At 53.6% G+C, this 17838-nt stretch overlaps 1 protein-coding gene across 2 annotated transcripts in view; it reads left to right on the forward strand.

Moving 5' to 3' along the window:
- The window catches only part of ADGRD1 (adhesion G protein-coupled receptor D1), a 161306-nt gene that overhangs the window by 69773 nt on the left and 73695 nt on the right, over positions 1–17838 (forward strand). For both annotated transcript variants that reach the window (XR_009566367.1, XM_030859944.2), the window contains exon 14: positions 82–223. Coding sequence is in view for 1 of the 2 variants with exons in the window: in XM_030859944.2 (XP_030715804.2) it covers positions 82–223 (142 nt within the window). In the remaining variant the exon portion in view is untranslated. The remainder of the gene's footprint in view (positions 1–81; positions 224–17838) is intronic.

Genomic DNA, 17838 nt, shown 5'->3' on the forward strand with positions numbered 1-17838 from the left:
CTCACTTAACATTAAATTTTAAACCCAAGGGTTTCTTTCTTTTTCTGTGTGTTTTGTAATGATTTTTCATTTCTTTCCAAGGATTGCTGAGGCAGCAAATTACAAACACTGCTTGCTGTCTGTGAGCAGCTACCTGATTTCCCTGGAGGTCTTCCCGACGCCGAAGCTCTCCCAGAATTTATCGGGCTCCCCTCTCATCACCGTCCATCTCTGGCACCATTTGGTGAGTTCGAGTGAATTTGTCCTCACGTCTGTGCTTTGATTTCGTTTTGCAGCGAGGAATATTCGTGTGTGTGATTGTATAAAGAATCTTAGATGGATTGGTGCTGGCCAGGACTAGCATCTCCCTCTTCCTAGCATTCGTTTTCTTGGGATTGTTTGTGAACAGCGGTGGAAAATCCCCCGGATGGCACTGGGGTTGGACACACAGTATTGACTTCGGGTAAGAAGGCTTCTAAGAGCAGATGTCACCTTCGTAGATGTGTGCGCCACAATCGTGGGTATTTCTGATTTACAGTAAGTGTCGTTTTTGGAGGAGGGGGATATACGGACTGATTCTCCCTTATCCTGATAATCGCCATCAGTAAGTTGCAGAGCTTGGTTCTCTCTGGGAAACAGTTTAGTGTTTTGAAGAGACTTTTCTTACGCTTTCGGTTTTGAGTGATGAGCCGTTCGTTTTGCCCCATTGTCACCGTAATTCTCTCTGCCTTCAGTTTATCTTTGTCGGTGATAAGAGCGACAAATGTACTGGGGACGCAGATGTGCACCTGTCCTTTAAAAAGTACGATTTTCCCTGTGTCAGGATCGTGTGCTGTGATACAGTGTTGATTCGACACTTGACGGTGTGATTTCTCAAGGAGTTTATTAAAAATGCAATATATACATATATATAATTTAGTTTATTGAAGTGCAGTTGATTTACAATGTTTTGTTAATTTCTGCTGTGATTCAGCTATACATATAAAATGTATATAGATACAGATACACACATTCTTTTTCATATCCTTTTCCATGATGGTTTGTCATGGGCTACTGAATGTAGTTCCCTGTGCTCTACGGTAGGACCTTGTTTATCCATTCTATACGTACAGTAATAAGAACTAAATATATGTTTGATTGCTTGAAGTCACACAAAGACGTTTCCCGCCAGGATTTTTTATTTTGTCCCGTTGTATACTGTTCCATCCCATTCCACCAACATTACCTGAAGCCCTACTATGTGCCAGCCTCCGGGTCCGTCCACCTGTGTTTTCGTCTCCTCCTCAGTGAGGCGGCCATCGAGGGAAGCCAGTGAGTCAGGACATAGTCGCTCTCACTGCAGCTCCCGTCTCACCCTGCCCCCCGACCCTCATTCCCCACGAAGGTCAGGCCCCGTCTTGGTTCCCTCAGAACCCAGCTCCGCCCAGCCGTCCACACTTTCTGGCCAGTGTTCGTCTGTATTTGTGCTTTCCCAGGCTGATGGCATCACCCGAGAGCCGTTGCTCTGTTCTCTCTTTCATCCTGACGGTTTCGCCGGTTTCTCACATCCCTCTCGTCATCATTCCCTCCTTCCTCAGGGAAGGATGTTTTCCTTCTCTTCCTCGGGAACCTTCCCTCCCTCCCTCCGCCCCCGCTGTCTGCCTGCTCCATCCCTCTCTCTCACGCCCTTTCCATCCACAGGCAAACTGTCCTGACCTGAGAATGCCCCTCTCACCCTACCTACCTCTCTCCCTCTCTTTCTGAAGATCACAAAACATTTTAAACTGTGGTAAAATACACATAACATAAAATTGACCTTCTGAACCGTTTTCAATCCTGCAGTTCAGCGACGGGAGTAAAGTACGTTTCACGTTGTTGTGCAGCCGTCACCACCCTCCATCTCCAGGACTCTCTTGATCTCGAAAAACTGAAACTCTGTCCCCATTAAACATGAGCTCCCGCTCCCGTCTTCAGCCCCGCGCCCCCGGCGCCCCCCCTTCTCCCTTCTGTCTTTATGACTTTGGCTACACTGGGAGCCTCGTGTAAATAGAGTCATAGAGGGTTTGTCCTTTTGTGTCTGGTTTGTTCCACTGAGCATCTAGCCCTCAAGGTCCATCCGTGTTGTAGCAAATGTCAGAAAGTCCTCCTTTTTTGTGGGGGGGGGGCAGTGCCGTGCGGCATGTGGGATCTTAGTTCCCCGACTAGGGATTGAACCTGCGCACCCTGCAGAGGAAGCGCAGAGTCTCAACCACTGGACCGCCTGGGAAGTCCCAGAATGTCCTCCTTTTTAAGGCTGAATCACATTCTCTGGTGTGGATGGACGACATACATTTTGTTTATCCAGGCATCCGTCAATGGGCACTTGGGTTGCTCCCACCTTTAGGCTATTGTGAATAATGCTGCCATGAATGTGGGTGTGCAAGCGTCTCTCCAAGACCCTGCTTTTGGTCCTTTTAGGTGTGTGCGTGCAGAAGTGGCATCGCTGGTTCCCAAGTTCCAGAGATCTTATGTGACGTCCACCTCCCTTCTCTTCTTCAAACTATTTAAAGTCGATTTTTACTATCTCCACTTTCCATACACATTTTCGAACTGCAAAAATGGTCTCACACGTCTCCAGAGACCCCTGCTCACCTGGCTCCGTCAAGGCCCGTGCCCCGCCGCAGCCCCTGACGCCCCAGCCCCGGGCTGGCAGTCCACGCCCTGCAGGTGCCGCCCTTTCCCTGGTGTCAGCCCCACCTCTGCGGCACCACCTGCTGTAACTCCCTGACACAGGTGTTCCTTCAGCCCCTCTGCATGAACGTGTACTTCTCTGAATTCATGGGGATGCCGTGATTTCAGCCATCACCTCCGGGCAGGTGTTCCCGATGACACAAAACCCACCTCTTCCCTCGGCCTCGCTCCTGTTTCCGGGCAGGTTTCTCGGCTTCAGGTGTACAGGTGGGCACGTTACCCCCGAGCCCGCACGTCCTCTGTGTCTGTCCTCTGTCACCACATCGCCTTCTCTCCGCTCTGAGCCTGGCACCCTGGCGCCCTCCTGGGTCCTGGTCCCTGCGCAGGACCAGCTGTGACCCTATTTTCAGAGCATCCCTCGCACCTGCTCTGCCCCGCCATCCCTTCCCTGGTTCTGCCTGAGCTAGAAGCTTCCTGACTGTTCTCCCTGCTTCATTCTCCCCGAGTTCCAGGCTTATCTTCCAGAAACACATGCCAGATGGCCTTACTCACCTATTTAAAATCTTTCGGTGACTAAGGTTTCCCTGAAGACACATTTCAACTCCAGGCCTCACGGTCGGTCTCTAGCAGACCTTTCCAGTCTAACTTTCTGCTTGAATGTCTGTCTGGAGGAATGGAAACGCTCGCTCTCCCCTGAAGTCCAGGCCTGGTGGGCCTCCACCCTTGCATGTGCCCCTCCCTTTGTCTGGAAGGCCTTCTTTCCACGTCTCTGAGGTCAGTCCCACCTCCTCCACGAAGCCCTCTCTGATGTCCCCAGGGAAGGGCCACGTTTCCCTCCAGGCCGTCTTTGCACTGCGTCCGTACCACCTCCGAGGACCGTATGTTATTGTTTATGCAAATCGATCACCTCTTAAGCCAGCCTGTGCGTTTCTGGAGGGGCTGCCCTGGACCCTGTTTGGGATCACTGGTTCCTTCCTCACCATGCCCGGCACTGAGCGTTGGCTCACAGCAGCGGCTCAGTAGATGGCTGCTGAGGAAGTGCCGAGCTCAGAGTCACAGCACCGTGGAGCAGCCTCGTCAGGAGCTGTGCTGTTACTCGTGTATGTTTGTGTGGCTCCCCTTTCTGTGGAGAGACGCTCGTCCCCGGGCAGAGGCTCTTCCCTTGCTGCCATGGCGCGGACGCAGCTAACTCGGCAGGAGTGAGCTCGGCGGGCTCAGCCTGTGTTGGAAATTTGGTCCTGGCGGGAAGCAGCGGCATTTTAGTGCTTCCAGTGTTGGGGGTTTTATAACGTGGCATCGAGATGTGCAAGTCTGTAACCCCAGTGTGTAGAAGCAGAGAAGCCTTGCTCTGAACGACTCCGGAAGCGATGTGTGCTTGAGGCTGAAGTGGCCCTGGGGAAGGGGGCTGTGAGGCACGGTGGTCGCTGGGGGCCAGGCTGTGCTGCGGCTGTGGGCTGTGCTGGGGAGCGGGGGGCTTGGGACCAGGGCCTGCAGCTGAGGCGCGAGGCTGAGCGGGCAGCGGAGGGAGGGGCGCGTGGCCGGAACGCAGGGCTTCCCGGCGTCCAGACCCTCAGTGAGTTCACAGGGCAGGGACGTGTCCGTGCATGCACACACACACACCCAGGACATGCGCTGACACACAAATACACGCACATGCAGACCTAGCACACACACAGACACACACACACCCAGGACACACATAGACCCGACACACACACGCAGACACAGACACACTCAGGACATACGCTGACACACAAATACACGCACACATGCAGACCTAGCACACACACAGACACACAGACACACCCAGGACACACATAGACCCGCCACACACACACAGCCACACACACATGCAGACCTAGCGCGCGCGCACACACACACACACACACACCCAGGACACACATAGACCCGACACACACACACAGCCACACACACACACTCAGGACGTGCGCTGACACACAAATACACGCACGTGCAGACCTAGCACAGACACACACAGACACACACACACAGGACACACATAGACCCGACACACACACACACAGACACACAGACATACACACCCAGGACACACATAGACCCGACACACACACACAGACACACCCAGGACACGCATAGACCCGACACACACACACACAGCCACACACACGCCCACACCCACCCTCCTTGTCAGATCAGGCTGGTGTGAACCTGGAGCTTGAAGAGCAGGGCTGATTTTGTTTTGTTTATCGGGGTTCCCTCCCTCCCCCCAAGCCCCTTTCTGAGTAGGGCCGTCTCCAGGGGCCCCTACCCTCAGGACCTCACCACCAGCCAATGTCTTTTGGGATGTCCTGCCATAAAGATCCTTACATTAAAAAAAATGTTCTCAGTATTTTCTTAGGAAACCAACTCGAGCCAGTTACTGGTACAATGAAATAAACAAGCCAGAGCCCACTGCCCTGATCTCCAGGGGCTTTGCTCTGAGCCCCCGGCGCTCATTACGGCTCTGTGCTGTCTGTGGGTGGGACCCGGCTGACAGACGGTGGTGGCCCGTGTAGCCAGGGCTTCTGCTCCATGTCGTCTCCGGAATCTCTGTGTCGGGCATGCCTGGGGCCCAGCGTGTGTGTCCTCAGAGCCTGTGTTCAAACCCATCACAGTGTTTTGCTTCGTTTATGTCCCTTGCTTCCCAAACCATCAGACTGTCCAGATTCCGACCCTGTCGTTTGGCCGCGCCCAGTCGTGCTGATTTGCAGGTGGTCTCTGCTGCTCTGCTGAGCGTCCCGGCCGGCGCGGGGAGCCTGCTGGGCTGCAGCCTTTCCCAGCTCAGGGCCCCTGGCCGGGCAGCTGGCAGTGACGTAGAGGCTGTTGCAATAGACCGTCCAGCTGAGAGGGATGGAAACGGGGAGCAGATGCACAGCCCCCTCTAGAAGTTACTCAGGGCACAACGCTGCCGTGGTTAACTGGTCCCTGTAGCAAGTGACAAAGTCCCCTGCCTAAAAGATGGGTCAGAAATGGCCGTGTTCTGGCCAGTTAGAATGCTCACAGCCTCTAATCAGAACCTTGATTTGTAAATCAAGATTGAATGGTCACCTTTCCCTGGTCAACGAAGATGAGACCTTTGCTACCCCCAGAAGGAAGCAAAGCCTGAGAGAAGCAGATTCTTCGGAAACTCTGAGAATTAGAAAACCAAAAGCCAGTCTCTTGAAGAGCTAAGTTCAGTTTCAATGGCTATTGTCTAAAAATTACTCATCAATCAGGCCGTCCATCCATCACGATTGTCATAAAGATCGGAAGGGATTGAGTCCAATGACAGTGATGTCCTAGCATCAGTGATGTTTGGCCCGGGAAGTGGCCAAAATGGAAGGTCCGCCCCTCTGCGCGTCTGACACCCCCTCCCGGAGGACCAGCGATGCGGCTGTGGTCAGAGCACAGACCGTGCTGCCTGCCCAGCTCTGACCCGTGACGGCCGTGCACCTCTCGTGGTGAGTCCGTGGGAGGCTCGGCGGCCGCCACACAGGAGGACCAGCCACACAGGAGGACCATCACGGTGACCAGCTCAGAGGCTGGGGCAGTGTGGCTGCTGTTCACAGTGTGAGCCTCGTGGGGAGGGGCTGGAATCGCCCGTCTGAAGTCATTTCATAGTGAGAGAAGCGAGTAATCTAGAGGGTAGTAAGAAAATCTGCGTCATGAAACACTCACAAGTAAACACGAGGGTATCATTTGTTCTCCGAGATGTTTATTCATTGGCTCCTACGTTGACTCAACAAAAACCAGCTGTGATCTCGAGTGGGGTGTTGGCCTCCCTGCCTGCATTTCGTCATTCGTAAGCCGGGACGGGGGTTAGTTAGCGCTTGTTCAGTTCATAGTCGGCGGTGCAGGAACAGACTCCAGCCTCGGAGGAGCTTTAGCAAAGAGGGCGTTTTCCAGGACATCTTGCAGCTCACAGGGCTGGAGGGAGCTCCACCCAGGGGTGGTCAGGGCCAGACAGGGGCCCTGCGCTGGTGCTGGGTGAGGGCCGCCTCTGTGTCTGTGCGTGTGTCCCCTCCTCACAGTTCAAAGCCCCAGGAGGGAGCAGGAGGGAGGATGTCTGTTGCTGTGTGAGGCTTGTATGCCCGTCACGGGCCAGAGGGTGGCGGGGAAGTGGGTGTCGCTCTCCCAGTATCACCTGTGTGGGGTTCGTGCACCTTGACGACTGTAGCATCTAAATGCTGGGGTGGGCCGTGTGCACAGAAGTCCTGACCAGTTCCGGCCCCAGGACTTCCCTCTGAGTCTCGAGACGCACACGTGCTTGGGGACAAGCTCTGAGGGAAGCCCTGGGCTCTCCCCTGTGGGGGGCTGGGGCCCCTGTGCCCTCAGGGTTGTACCTTCTCAGGCCATCTGGATGCGGGGAGCGGCGTCAGGACATAGGGGGCTTTGGTCCTGCAGATGCAGTGGGCGACGTGGCTTGCTCAGAGGTAGCGCCACAGCTTCTGATTTTTGAAGGGAAGCCACACACCTGGATTTGAAATTGTATCTCTGGAGTTGTATTGTTGGCAGCGAATTCAAATTCGCTGTTAACATTTTCAACCAGAACTCATCTGTGGGTTGAATTGGGCTAGTCGGTCACCAGTTTATAACCTCTATGGTTTTTTTAAGATTTTTATTTGAAATGATTTTAAACTTAAGGAAAAACTGCAAAATAGGACAGAGTTCCCATACCCCCAGCTCACCCTAATGTTAATAGTTCAAAGTACAGTTCTTGAAACCAGGAAATTAAGAGTGATATTAACTAGTCAACAGGTGCTTTGGAGCTTGTCAGTTTTCCTGCTTAGGGCTTTTCCATACAGGACCTCACCTGTCCCCTCACCTCCCAGCCTGTCGTGGTTCTTCAGCTCCTTGGTCTTGCAGCACCTCGACGCTTGCATTGTCCAGGACGCTCACTTCGGAGAGCATCTCTCAGTGTGGGATTACCTGACGTTTTCTCACGACGAGGTTGAGCACCACAGAAGTGAAATTGTGCCTTTCTTGTCGGATCACACCGGACTGTGTGAGTTTCCTGTGGCTACTGGATAAAATAACACAGACGAGGGGGTTAGACAACAGACCTTCATGGTCTCGCATCCTGGAGGCTGGAAGGTGGAGATCAAGGTGTTGTCAGGGTTGGTTCCTCCTAACGCCTCTTACCTTGGTGTGTAGACCCTGCCTTCTCGCTGTGTCCTTATGTGACCTCTGTCCTCTTCTTATAAGGACACCAGTCATATGGGATTAGGGAACAACCCTATGGCCTTATTTACTTTAATTACCCCTTCAAGGCCCCGTTTCCACATACAGTCACATCCTGAGGTCCTGGGGACTAGGTCTCCAACAGATGGATTTGGGGACACAATTCAGACCAGACGCAGGCAGTAAAGGATGGCATTTATCATCATCAGTGATGCTCACTTTGCTTGCTTGGTTGAGGGGGTGTTTTCCAGCGTTATCCATCGTAAAGTTACCGTTTTTCCCTTTGCAAATTATAATCTCTTGTGAGGGAGATACCATGAAACCACACAGCTGTCATACCTCTCATGATACTTTCTCCAAAAATTTTAGTGTCCATCAATGGTTATTACCTGCAAAAATTATTACTGTAGTGTTTGCCTAATGTTGATTTTCTATTTCCATCATTCTTTCTACATTTGTTAGTTGGAACTTTAATATAAGGACAAATTACTCATTTATTCATGTCAATATGATTCTTGGACATTTTGTTCTGTAGGCTCTAATCCAATACTGTCATTATTTATTTTGTTGTTCAAGTTGTCCCAGCTTTGACCATTGGGAGCTTTTTCCCAGTGGGCTTCTGTGTCCTTCCGATAAGCTTTCCTCGTTTTTGAGTCTTTCCTTACTTTCTAGCATTAAAGATATTCTAGGCTCATGGACTCCACCATTTCTCCAAGGGGCCCTGTTCATTTTATTGGCTAGTGGTGTTTAGAAACCAGGATCTGGGTGCAAAGAGTGCTCGTTTCTACTGGGGTGTCATTGCTTCTAAAATGTATGTATGTACTTAAACAAGCAAACACATGCATTTATATATTTATCTATATTTATCCATCTGTATGTATATGTTAAAAAGTGTAAGTTCATCCTGATAACGCTTTGCAATCAAAGACCACAGGATTCATTCGAGGCTTTTTTTTTTTTTTTTTTTTTGAGGTACACGGGCCTCTCACTGTTGTGGCCTCTCCCGTTGCGGAGCACAGGCTCCGGATGCGCAGGCTCAGCGGCCATGGCTCACGGGCCCAGCCGCCCCGTGGCATGTGGGATCTTCCCGGACCGGGGCACGAACCCGTGTCCCCTGCATCGGCAGGCGGACTCTCAACCACTGCGCCACCAGGGAAGCCCCGAGGCTTTTTTTAATATCTTTCCTTCTCCAAAGCTGGCTCTCATGATTCTCAGTACTTTTACTTATTGGTAAAATAAAATATATTACACGTACAGAGTCGTTCAGGATTGCTAACCCATGCCCCCGTGGGAAACAAATGTACTAACTAGAGGACGATATTTGTTTACGTTCTCTTTGCCATTAGCTTACACTATACAGTGGAAATTCTGTTTCACAAAGTTACCTAGGTTGGTTCCTTTCTGCTCCCTTCCCTTCAGAGCGGGTTAATCATTTGTGATACAGTTAGATTCGTCTGTGGTTGTGTGTACTCAGTGATGGCTGTGCCCTGTTCCGGCCAATTTTAGTTATTGATGTATTTGGGGTGGGGGTATGTGAAATGTAACCACAGTCCTAAGGGTCAGATCTACACAAGCAGGTGCACTCAGAGGCGTGGCACCCCACCCTGTCCTGCTCCGTCCTCTGTTCTTTGCACTCCATCCCCAGCCATGCCCTCTAGGTAAGCAGTTCTCTTAGTTTCTGGTTTATCCTTTCTGTGTTTTGTTTGCATTGAATAGGTGCATGTACATTTTCTTATATCTCCTTTCTTCCATGGAGGGTAGAGTGCTATAAAAACCCTTTTGTGGGCTTCCCTGGTGGCGCAGGAGTCCTGAGAGTCCGCCTGCCGATGCAGGGGACGCGGGTTCGTGCCCCGGTCTGGGAGGATCCCACGTGCCGCGGAGCGGCTGGGCCCGTGAGCCATGGCCGCTGAGCCTGCGCGTCCGGAGCCTGTGCTCCGCAACGGGAGAGGCCACAGCAGTGAGAGGCCTGCGTACCGCAAAAAAACCCCAAAAAACTCCACCCTTTTGAACTTTGCAGTTGTCCACTCCACAGTCTACCCTGGAAATCACTCTAGAGCAGTTCATAGAGATCGTCCACCTCCTTTCTTTCTTTTACAGCTGCCTAGCACTCTGCTGTGCGGATTTATTCAACCGTCATGTGGTTGTCAACTCCCCTCCTGCATATGGGCACTTGAGTTGGTTCCAGTATTTTGCCAGCAGTTTGTTGGAGTGAATGACATTGTTTGCCTGTATTTTCCCGTTGTGAGAGGTGTAGCCTCTCTTCTATGCTCTTGGAAAAGTGTGTGTCTACTTGCAAATGGACCCCTCTCCCCAGGCTGCTCTCTCGCGCCTCTAGCGGTTCAGGGAGCAATGGAGTGACAAATAGCAGAGAGAACAGGAAGAGCTCCGTCTCTGCACGTGAGGTCACTGTGTGAATGGGTGCCGCCAGCCAGATTCCTTCCCCTCTGCTGCTCTTGTGAGCTGTGTGTGTGTGGTTAATTCATTTCTGAAGATGCAGCATTATGAGCTGTCAACCACAGACAATAATAATCGTCCAGATGACCCAGAAGAATAGCAGTACATGAGGAGAAGCATTCCCGGAACCCGCTGCCCCCAGTGACAGTGCGTTCTTGGGCCCCAGCACAGGGGCCCGGGAAGGCGTGGGCAGGAAGCAGGTGCAGACGTCTCCTCCTGAGCTGTGCTATGTGACCTGGGTCACGGCTGGAGGGAGGCGGGGGATGGCTTCGAGTGCTGTTGAAAGCCACTGGGCTTCAGGGGTGGCTGGAGAAGCAGCAGCAGATGAAACTGCGCGTTGCTATGCTTTTTGAAAACACAGTTCGTTTTTCTTTAAGCACACCACCCTTCCAGACTCCAACAGCGAAGGAGAGATGTTTGGATAAGCATCCCTTTGTTCTGGAAGGCTCTGGGCAGGGGCTCCCTGGGGCACTGTCTTTCGCTGGTCCTTGACACCTTCTTGTCACTGGAGTAGTTCAGAAGATGGTGTGGGCTAGGGGTGGGGGGTGGTGGGAGTGGGGCGGGGGCGGCAGGGGGGTCAGTCCTTCGCAAATCCTTCTCACTTTCCTGCTGTAGCTTGAATTCCGGCTTGGGCTGGCCTCGAGGCAGCTGCTGGACGTTTTGTAGAAGTTTACATTTTTTCCTTCTCTGAAGTCAGGAAGGTGCCAGTTTGGAAACCAGAGAAAAAGAAAGGGTGGATTAGAATGCAATCTCTGTTCTAATGGTGGGTTACTGTAGTTATTTTTAAAAAAGAAAGTCTTTGAGTGAAGGCTTGTCGTCCTGAGGAGAGGCGGGGAGGAAATTTTATCAAACCAACCGAGGACAGTAATTGCGGCTTGTCTCAGCCGGGCGTTCTCTAGGGTTTTGGGGGTTTTTCTTCTGAACGTTGCTTTTGCATTTCTGAGGATGTTTTTGGAGGCATGCTCTTTTGAGTTAAAATGATTTGTGCGATGGGAAACTATTTTTGCGGAAGCCCGCGCTGGTGGGCAGGGGCGGGGCGAGAGGGGCTCAGAGGACACGTGGGGATGGTCCTGGGTCCCGTCATCGTCGAGGGGTGCGTGGCTCGGAGCCGCTGCGCTTTAGCCCGGCAGCGGGGCCCAGGCTGACGTGGCGTCTTTTCCTGGCACAGAGTGGGGACTCCCTGGGGTTTCTGAGGGACAGTGGCCACACGCCGGTCCCCAGGCCTGTCCTGGGGGTCCTAGGGGGGACACTTAGTTAAACCCAAGCATGAGGGTGGCCCACCAGAGACGCTGGGCTTGCGTTTCTGGGACACCACGTGGTCATGTCATCAGTCCCTTTCCGAGGACATCGGGTCCCATCAGTTAGTCAGAACGGTCAGGCTGCAGAGGGCGAGTTGGATCTGGACTTTCGTGAGCCCAGCCTGTCCTCTGACCCTGGGCACCGTGAGACGACAGAGGGGGCCGTGCTGAGGGGCCCGGGGTGGATGGGGGGACCCGTCTGGGGCCCAGTCACACCCCGGGGCCTGCCCCCATCCCCCCTGCCCCCAAGCTCCCCTGAGCTTTGCCGGACAGATTTGTTCTCCCAGAAAGCCTGTGTGACGTCTCGGGGGCACCTTGGTCCCTGAGTCAGCGTGCGTTTCACCAGCCAAGGTGTTTGAATAGAGAACCGTCGGGGTGGACTCCAGGTGGCTCCTGAGTGACCCCGAGCCTCTGGCCTTAACGTCCCCACTGGACAGAACTGCGGCTCAGACACATGCGGGCACTTGACCTCCCGACTGAGATGCTCCCGGCTTCCTCTGCTCCGCGTTACCTCGAGGAGATTCATCTCGGGCAGGGCTTCTTACCTGCAGCACTATTTATATGCCTGTTGACCATCCTGCTATGCCTTTTCGCGTATACTATTCAGGTCTTTTGCCTACATTTGTATTGGGATGTCTGCTTTCTTTTTCTCACGGATTTTTTTAGGGGTTCTTTATATAGTTTGGGTATGAGTCACTTGTTGGATATATGCATTGCAAATATCCTTTCCGATGGGGTCTTGCCTGTTCACTCTTGGGCTGCCTCCTGGAGTTTTAAGTTTCAACGTGGTCGACGTCATCAAGCTGTCCTTTTACGCTTCGGGCTTTTGTGTCCTGGTCCAGCACCCAAGCTCATGAAGATAGTCCCCCGAGCTCCCTGAAAGCTTTATTGTTTTCTCCCTGACCTTTGGACCTAGTCCTTCTCTAATTCTTTCTGTGTGTGCTATGAAGGGGAGGTCAGGATTCATTTATTTTTCCCAGGTGAATAGCTAATTTACCTCGCTCTGTTTGTTGAAAAGATAACATCCCCTCCCCCTCCCTTTACACTGCAGTGTCACTTTTGCCATAAATCAGTTCACTGTTTACGTGCGATTCTGTTTCTGGACTCTGCTCCTATCTGTTTATTCTGGTGCCAATTCCTGGCTCTCCAAACTGCTGCGGATCTCTAATAGGTCCTGAGAGGGGCTCAGACCCCCGCAGCTTGGCTCTCCCAGGCTGCCTTGGCTACTTTGGGTGAGATACACACTTTAACGTTTGATACACATCGACACACACCTTTGATACGCATAGTGCCCTTCAGAAAGCTTGTACGAGTTTACATTGTCCCCAAGCGGCCCCGACTTCCCCACATCCTGGCAAACTCTGGTGGCAAGACGTCTCCTGGTAATGTTATTGTTGTGCTTTTATTTGCATTTCTTTGATTATGCGTGAGGCTAGACACTTTTTCCTATTGAATTGGCCATTTGCATTTTTATTGCTTATATCCTTTGACTTCTAAGGGCCATGTGCCTGTCACAGCATGAACTCATTGTCTGTTATGTTTCATTTTGACTGTTTTGGGCATGTGCAAGTTGAATGTTTTTATATTATCCAACGTAGCCACCTTTTCTCCAGAAGAAGGCTGTGTTAGCTTCCTGTCGCTGTTGTAACAAATCACCACAAACGGGATGGTTTAAAGCGACACGGCTTCATCATCTTCATGCTCTGGAGGCCACGTCTCCAGCCTCCGTCTCCCTGGGCAGGATTCGAGGTGCCAGCGGCTCTGCATTCCTTCTGGAGGCTCCCAGGAGCTCTGTGTCCTTGCATCTTCCAAAGACCCTGCCACTCCTTGGCTTATCTCTCCCGCTGCCTGCACGGCCTCTGCTTCTGAGGTCACCTCTCCTCTGCCTCTGCCCCTCCCGCCTCCCTCTCACAAGAACTCTGGTTGATCACACTGGGTCCTTGCGGAACAGCCAGGATAATCTCCCCATCTCGGGAGCTTTAACTTAACCCCACCTGCAAAGCCCCTTTCCCTCGTAAAGTAACACTCACAGGTTCCGGGGATTGGGATGGGATCTCTCTGGGCGAGGGGGTGTCGTTTTGTCTACCGCAGAGGGTAGCGTAGGAGTCTATAGGAAGCCCCTTCCAGGTCAGTAGGGCTACTGAGACCCTCGGGGAGGGTGGCCAGGTTTCTGAGTGAGACAGCCACCACTGCGGGGTGGCAGATTTCCCCTCTAAGGCGTGAGATTTCTGTGCCCAGACCTTTCACTCTGACTGATGTGATGGAACACGGAGGCAGATACACGGTCGCTGCGCCCCGTCGCCCCTCCACAGAGGAGCCTGCTCAGCTGTGTGTCAGGGCCGGCGTGGAGGACGTCAGCCTGAATCCTAGAAACAGTGGTCTTTCCGCTTCCGGGGAACAGCGAAAGTGCTCTCCACCGCTTTTATAGCCAAACATGGATGCCGGATAATTCAGTGCGTAGCAACTGCCGTGTTTCCCAAGTACACTGAAAAGAAACAGGAGACCAGTAATCTGATACTCGTGTAAAAGCCCATCACTTAACTGGCCAGTTTGCCACACACAGAGCACCTGTTGTGTGCAAGGGAAGCCTGTCCAGCCGACATGTGGTCCTGGGCGTGACTGTGGGTACCGGGTGCCTCTCATCACTCAGCAGGTCTTAACCACCCAGCATCCTCCCGTGGGGCGTTCCAGGTGCACCCGGGCAGAGGAGATACCGCTTCTCACTCTGTGTTTTTGAAATCGCCACGCGGACACCGTGGGAATGGGGGTCGGGCAAAGCCTTGGTCGCATTGTCTGTAGCTGCAGTTAAACGCGGATGGAGAGGGCCCCAGGCTGCCCAGACGGCCTGCTTGAACTCCCCACCTTAGCTTACAGCTGCTCCTTGGAGATCACTGCTGAGGTGCAGTGTCTCGGGCTGGTTTGTGTCTTTCCAGCCCTCTCTCCTGGGCCAGCCCACGTCCCTTCCTGAAGACGCACTGGGCTGAGGACCCTGAGAGCGGAACCAGCTCTGGTGGTGGAGGTGAGAGGGCAGCTGATGGCCCGGCTCAGCTGAGACTCTGGGCCGTCCTCCTGTTCCCTCCCTTCAGGCCTGGCTGACTTTCTTCCAGGATCTGAGTCTGTGGGTCCTGGTGGATTTTGTGGGATTGATGGAAACTCTGGGACTTAGCTGGACTGTACCTACCTTTTGACCCACTATTGGGATGACTAGGTCCACACCTCGAGACCCCATATGGTCACCTCACACACCTGTGCTTTTCACTTAATCACCCCACCCCGTCCCCGCCCGCGACGCCAGCTTCCATGCTGCCAGTGCACAGATTCATTCTCGTGCTTATCTTTTCCAAAAGGCTGGGTCTTAGCAAACACTAGCCCTCCACCCTTAATTCAGTCCCTGTCTTAAATGAGGTCATTGGTTTCAGGGGACCCATTTTCTTTCTCTACCATTGGCCTTTACTGGACCACCCAGGTCCGCCACACAGAGCTCCGAGACTCCGCAGCTCGTGATGGGGCACACGGGTGCCAGCCACCTGTCTCCCCAGAGACCTCGGGCTCCTTAGGCAAGATGACCTACCTTCCCTCCGGGGACCAGCTCTGCGTGCCAAACACTGGGTGGCTTTTGCTGCAGCTCAAAAACACCCCCAAGATGCCGTCAGCCCCACCTCCCAAATCTGGGGTGTCTACCTGCTGTTCAAGTGACTCCTCTGTGAATTGCCACCTGGGCAGCGTGCCTTTGAAATGACTCCAGGCTGGCCTCCTTCCTCATGCAGATTCCTACCCGCCCCTTTTTCTTTTGGCCGCGCTGTGGCACGCGGGCTCTTAGCTCCCCGACCAGGGATCGAACCCGCAACCCCTGCATTGGGAGCACGGAGTCTTAACCCACTGGACCGCCAGGGGAGTCCCATGATTCAGACCCCTTTGACCTTCAGAGAGAAGAGATGATGTTTCCATGCAGACGTGGCCCTTAGCCCTGCAGACACAAGCCATGAGAGCTTTCCCCGAGGAGTCAGCACAGGCTCACAGCCTCTCGCCCGAAGGGTGCACGTCAGCCCCCGCCTTGCCCCCTGCCACTGGGCTGCTTCTCCCATACTGGCTGGAGCAGCCCTTCTGCCTGGGGTCCCATACTGGCTCGAGCAGCCCTTCTGCCTGGGGTCCCATACTGGCTGGAGCAGCCCTTCTGCCTGGGGTTCCATACTGGCTGGAGCAGCCCTTCTGCCTGGGGTCCTGGTCGAGCTCACGAGCTGCCTCTCTGCAAAGACAATCTCGCACATCCACCCTTTATTGTTCAGCTTGTAGCTCCTCTTACTCTCCCCATGGACGAGTCACCTAATGGATTCTGACACTGAAAATTCAGCTCTGTGGTAGGTTTCACAACTCAGTTTGGTTTCCTGAAAATATATGCGTTGTGTCGGTTGAAGCCTCCAGTCATCATTCTGTGACCTTTGTGATGAAGAGTGGCGGCGGGCAGCTTATTAGGGGCACGTGGGAGGTCCGACCGCGCATCTGCCGGTGCCCCTGGAAGGTGGCAGCCAGCAGAGTGGTGACCCTGCAGCTTCAGTCACAGCTTGTCGGGTGTCCACTAGTGAGCTTCCTCCTTCGTCCCCCTGTCCCAAGAGGGTTCTGTTTATCGGAGAAACGCTGAGACTGTCCCAGCGGCCACTCCGTTAGTCTGGTTCCTCTTCTCCCCCGTGAAATAAAACTGTCATTAACACCCGTTCCCAAAGCTCTTGATGATTCTGTGGTTTGCGCAGAGCTGCCTGCATTTTCCACTCTGGGCCACGCAGCAGCCGAGCTGGCGATGCCAAGTTTTCTGTTTTGTGCGAGCGGGCTGTTGGGTGGGGCCCCTGTGAGCCCATCCAGATGGGGCTGGGCTGTGGTTTCGAGCAGCGCCGAGGCAGGGGTTGGGGGGGCAGGGTGGCGGGGAGGAGTCTGAGGAGGCAGAGGTCTCCCAAGCTGGCCATGGCCTGGACTGCTTTCATCCTGGTAGGGAATCCTGCAAACGGTGATGCAGACCTTCATTCATTCATCCGGCAGACATTGCTTCAGCCCCACGCCCGTGCTCTGCACCGTTGTGGACTCTGGGAACGCCGATGAGCAGGACAGACTTGTCCGCACGTGGCGTTCTCTCCCCCGCTGGGAAGGTGGGCGTGCAGTATTGGTTTATCGATCCCTTCTCCTCTGAGGTCAGCCCGGATGCGTGCACTTGTTATTTGCGGCTGGGCTAGGCTGGGAGAGTGTGTGCGTCGATGAGGGCGTCTAGACAGGCCCCTCTTTGATGGGAAAGTGAGCGTTCACCCCTGTTGTCTAGCTAGCGGGAGTTGAGGTGATGGAGGCTTGGGCTGCCTCTCTGCCTGCTGGAGGGAGGACAGCCCGTGGGGTGTGGGTGACCGCGGGAGGGGGAAGGGGCGTGGTCCTAGCCAGGAGCTGGCCCAGCCGCATGGTGCCCTGTGACTGCTTCCACGGCCGCTGCATCTGCTGGGGGCGGGAACGGCTGAGTCATGCTGGGGCCTCGGTGCGGTGGGTGAGGACTGGGGACACACACGGTGTCACATGATGCTGAAGAAGATTCTGGGCATGTTGATGACCTGGGGCATTAGCGGCGGAGCACTTGCGTCGTGCGCTTGGCAGGACAGAGCCTGCCCTCTGCTGCCCCCTGCTGGCCCCTATGGCACCCAGCAGGAGAAAAAACGAGACCAGCCTGCTGGCTGGGTTCCCAGCTCCCGTCCCCCAATCATTCCTGCCCGTCTCCACTCACCGTCCTTGCCCAAGACTGTCATCGCCCCTCTGAGCCACCGTGATGGTCTCTCACCTGCTCTGCCGCTGCCAGGCTTGCCCCGCTACACACAGCGTCCAGAGGAATACAGTCAGCCCTCTGCACCCACGGGTTCCACCCATCTCAAAAACATTAGAAAAACAAATTCCAGAAGGTTCCCAAAGGCAAAACCTGAGTTCGTTGCATGCTGGCAACAGTTTGCACAGCACTTACATTGAATTTACAATTACTTAGCATTTATATTGTATTAGGTATTATGAGTAACCTAGACACGATTTAAGGCACATGGGAGCGTGTGCGTAGCTTACATGCAAATACTACACCGTTTTGTGTAAGTGCCTTGAGCGTCTTCGGATTTTGGTGTCCGAGGGGGGTCCTAGAGCCAATCCCTCTCAGATACCGAGGGGCGACTATTCGAAATGTCCGTTGAATTGTGCAACTCTCGTGCTTAAAACCCTCGACAGCCTTCTGTGCATTTCGAGTACCATCTAAGTCTACAAAGCCTTG

Source organism: Globicephala melas, chromosome 13 (genome assembly GCF_963455315.2).
Source record: "Globicephala melas chromosome 13, mGloMel1.2, whole genome shotgun sequence".
Classification (NCBI taxonomy): Eukaryota; Metazoa; Chordata; class Mammalia; order Artiodactyla; family Delphinidae; genus Globicephala; species Globicephala melas.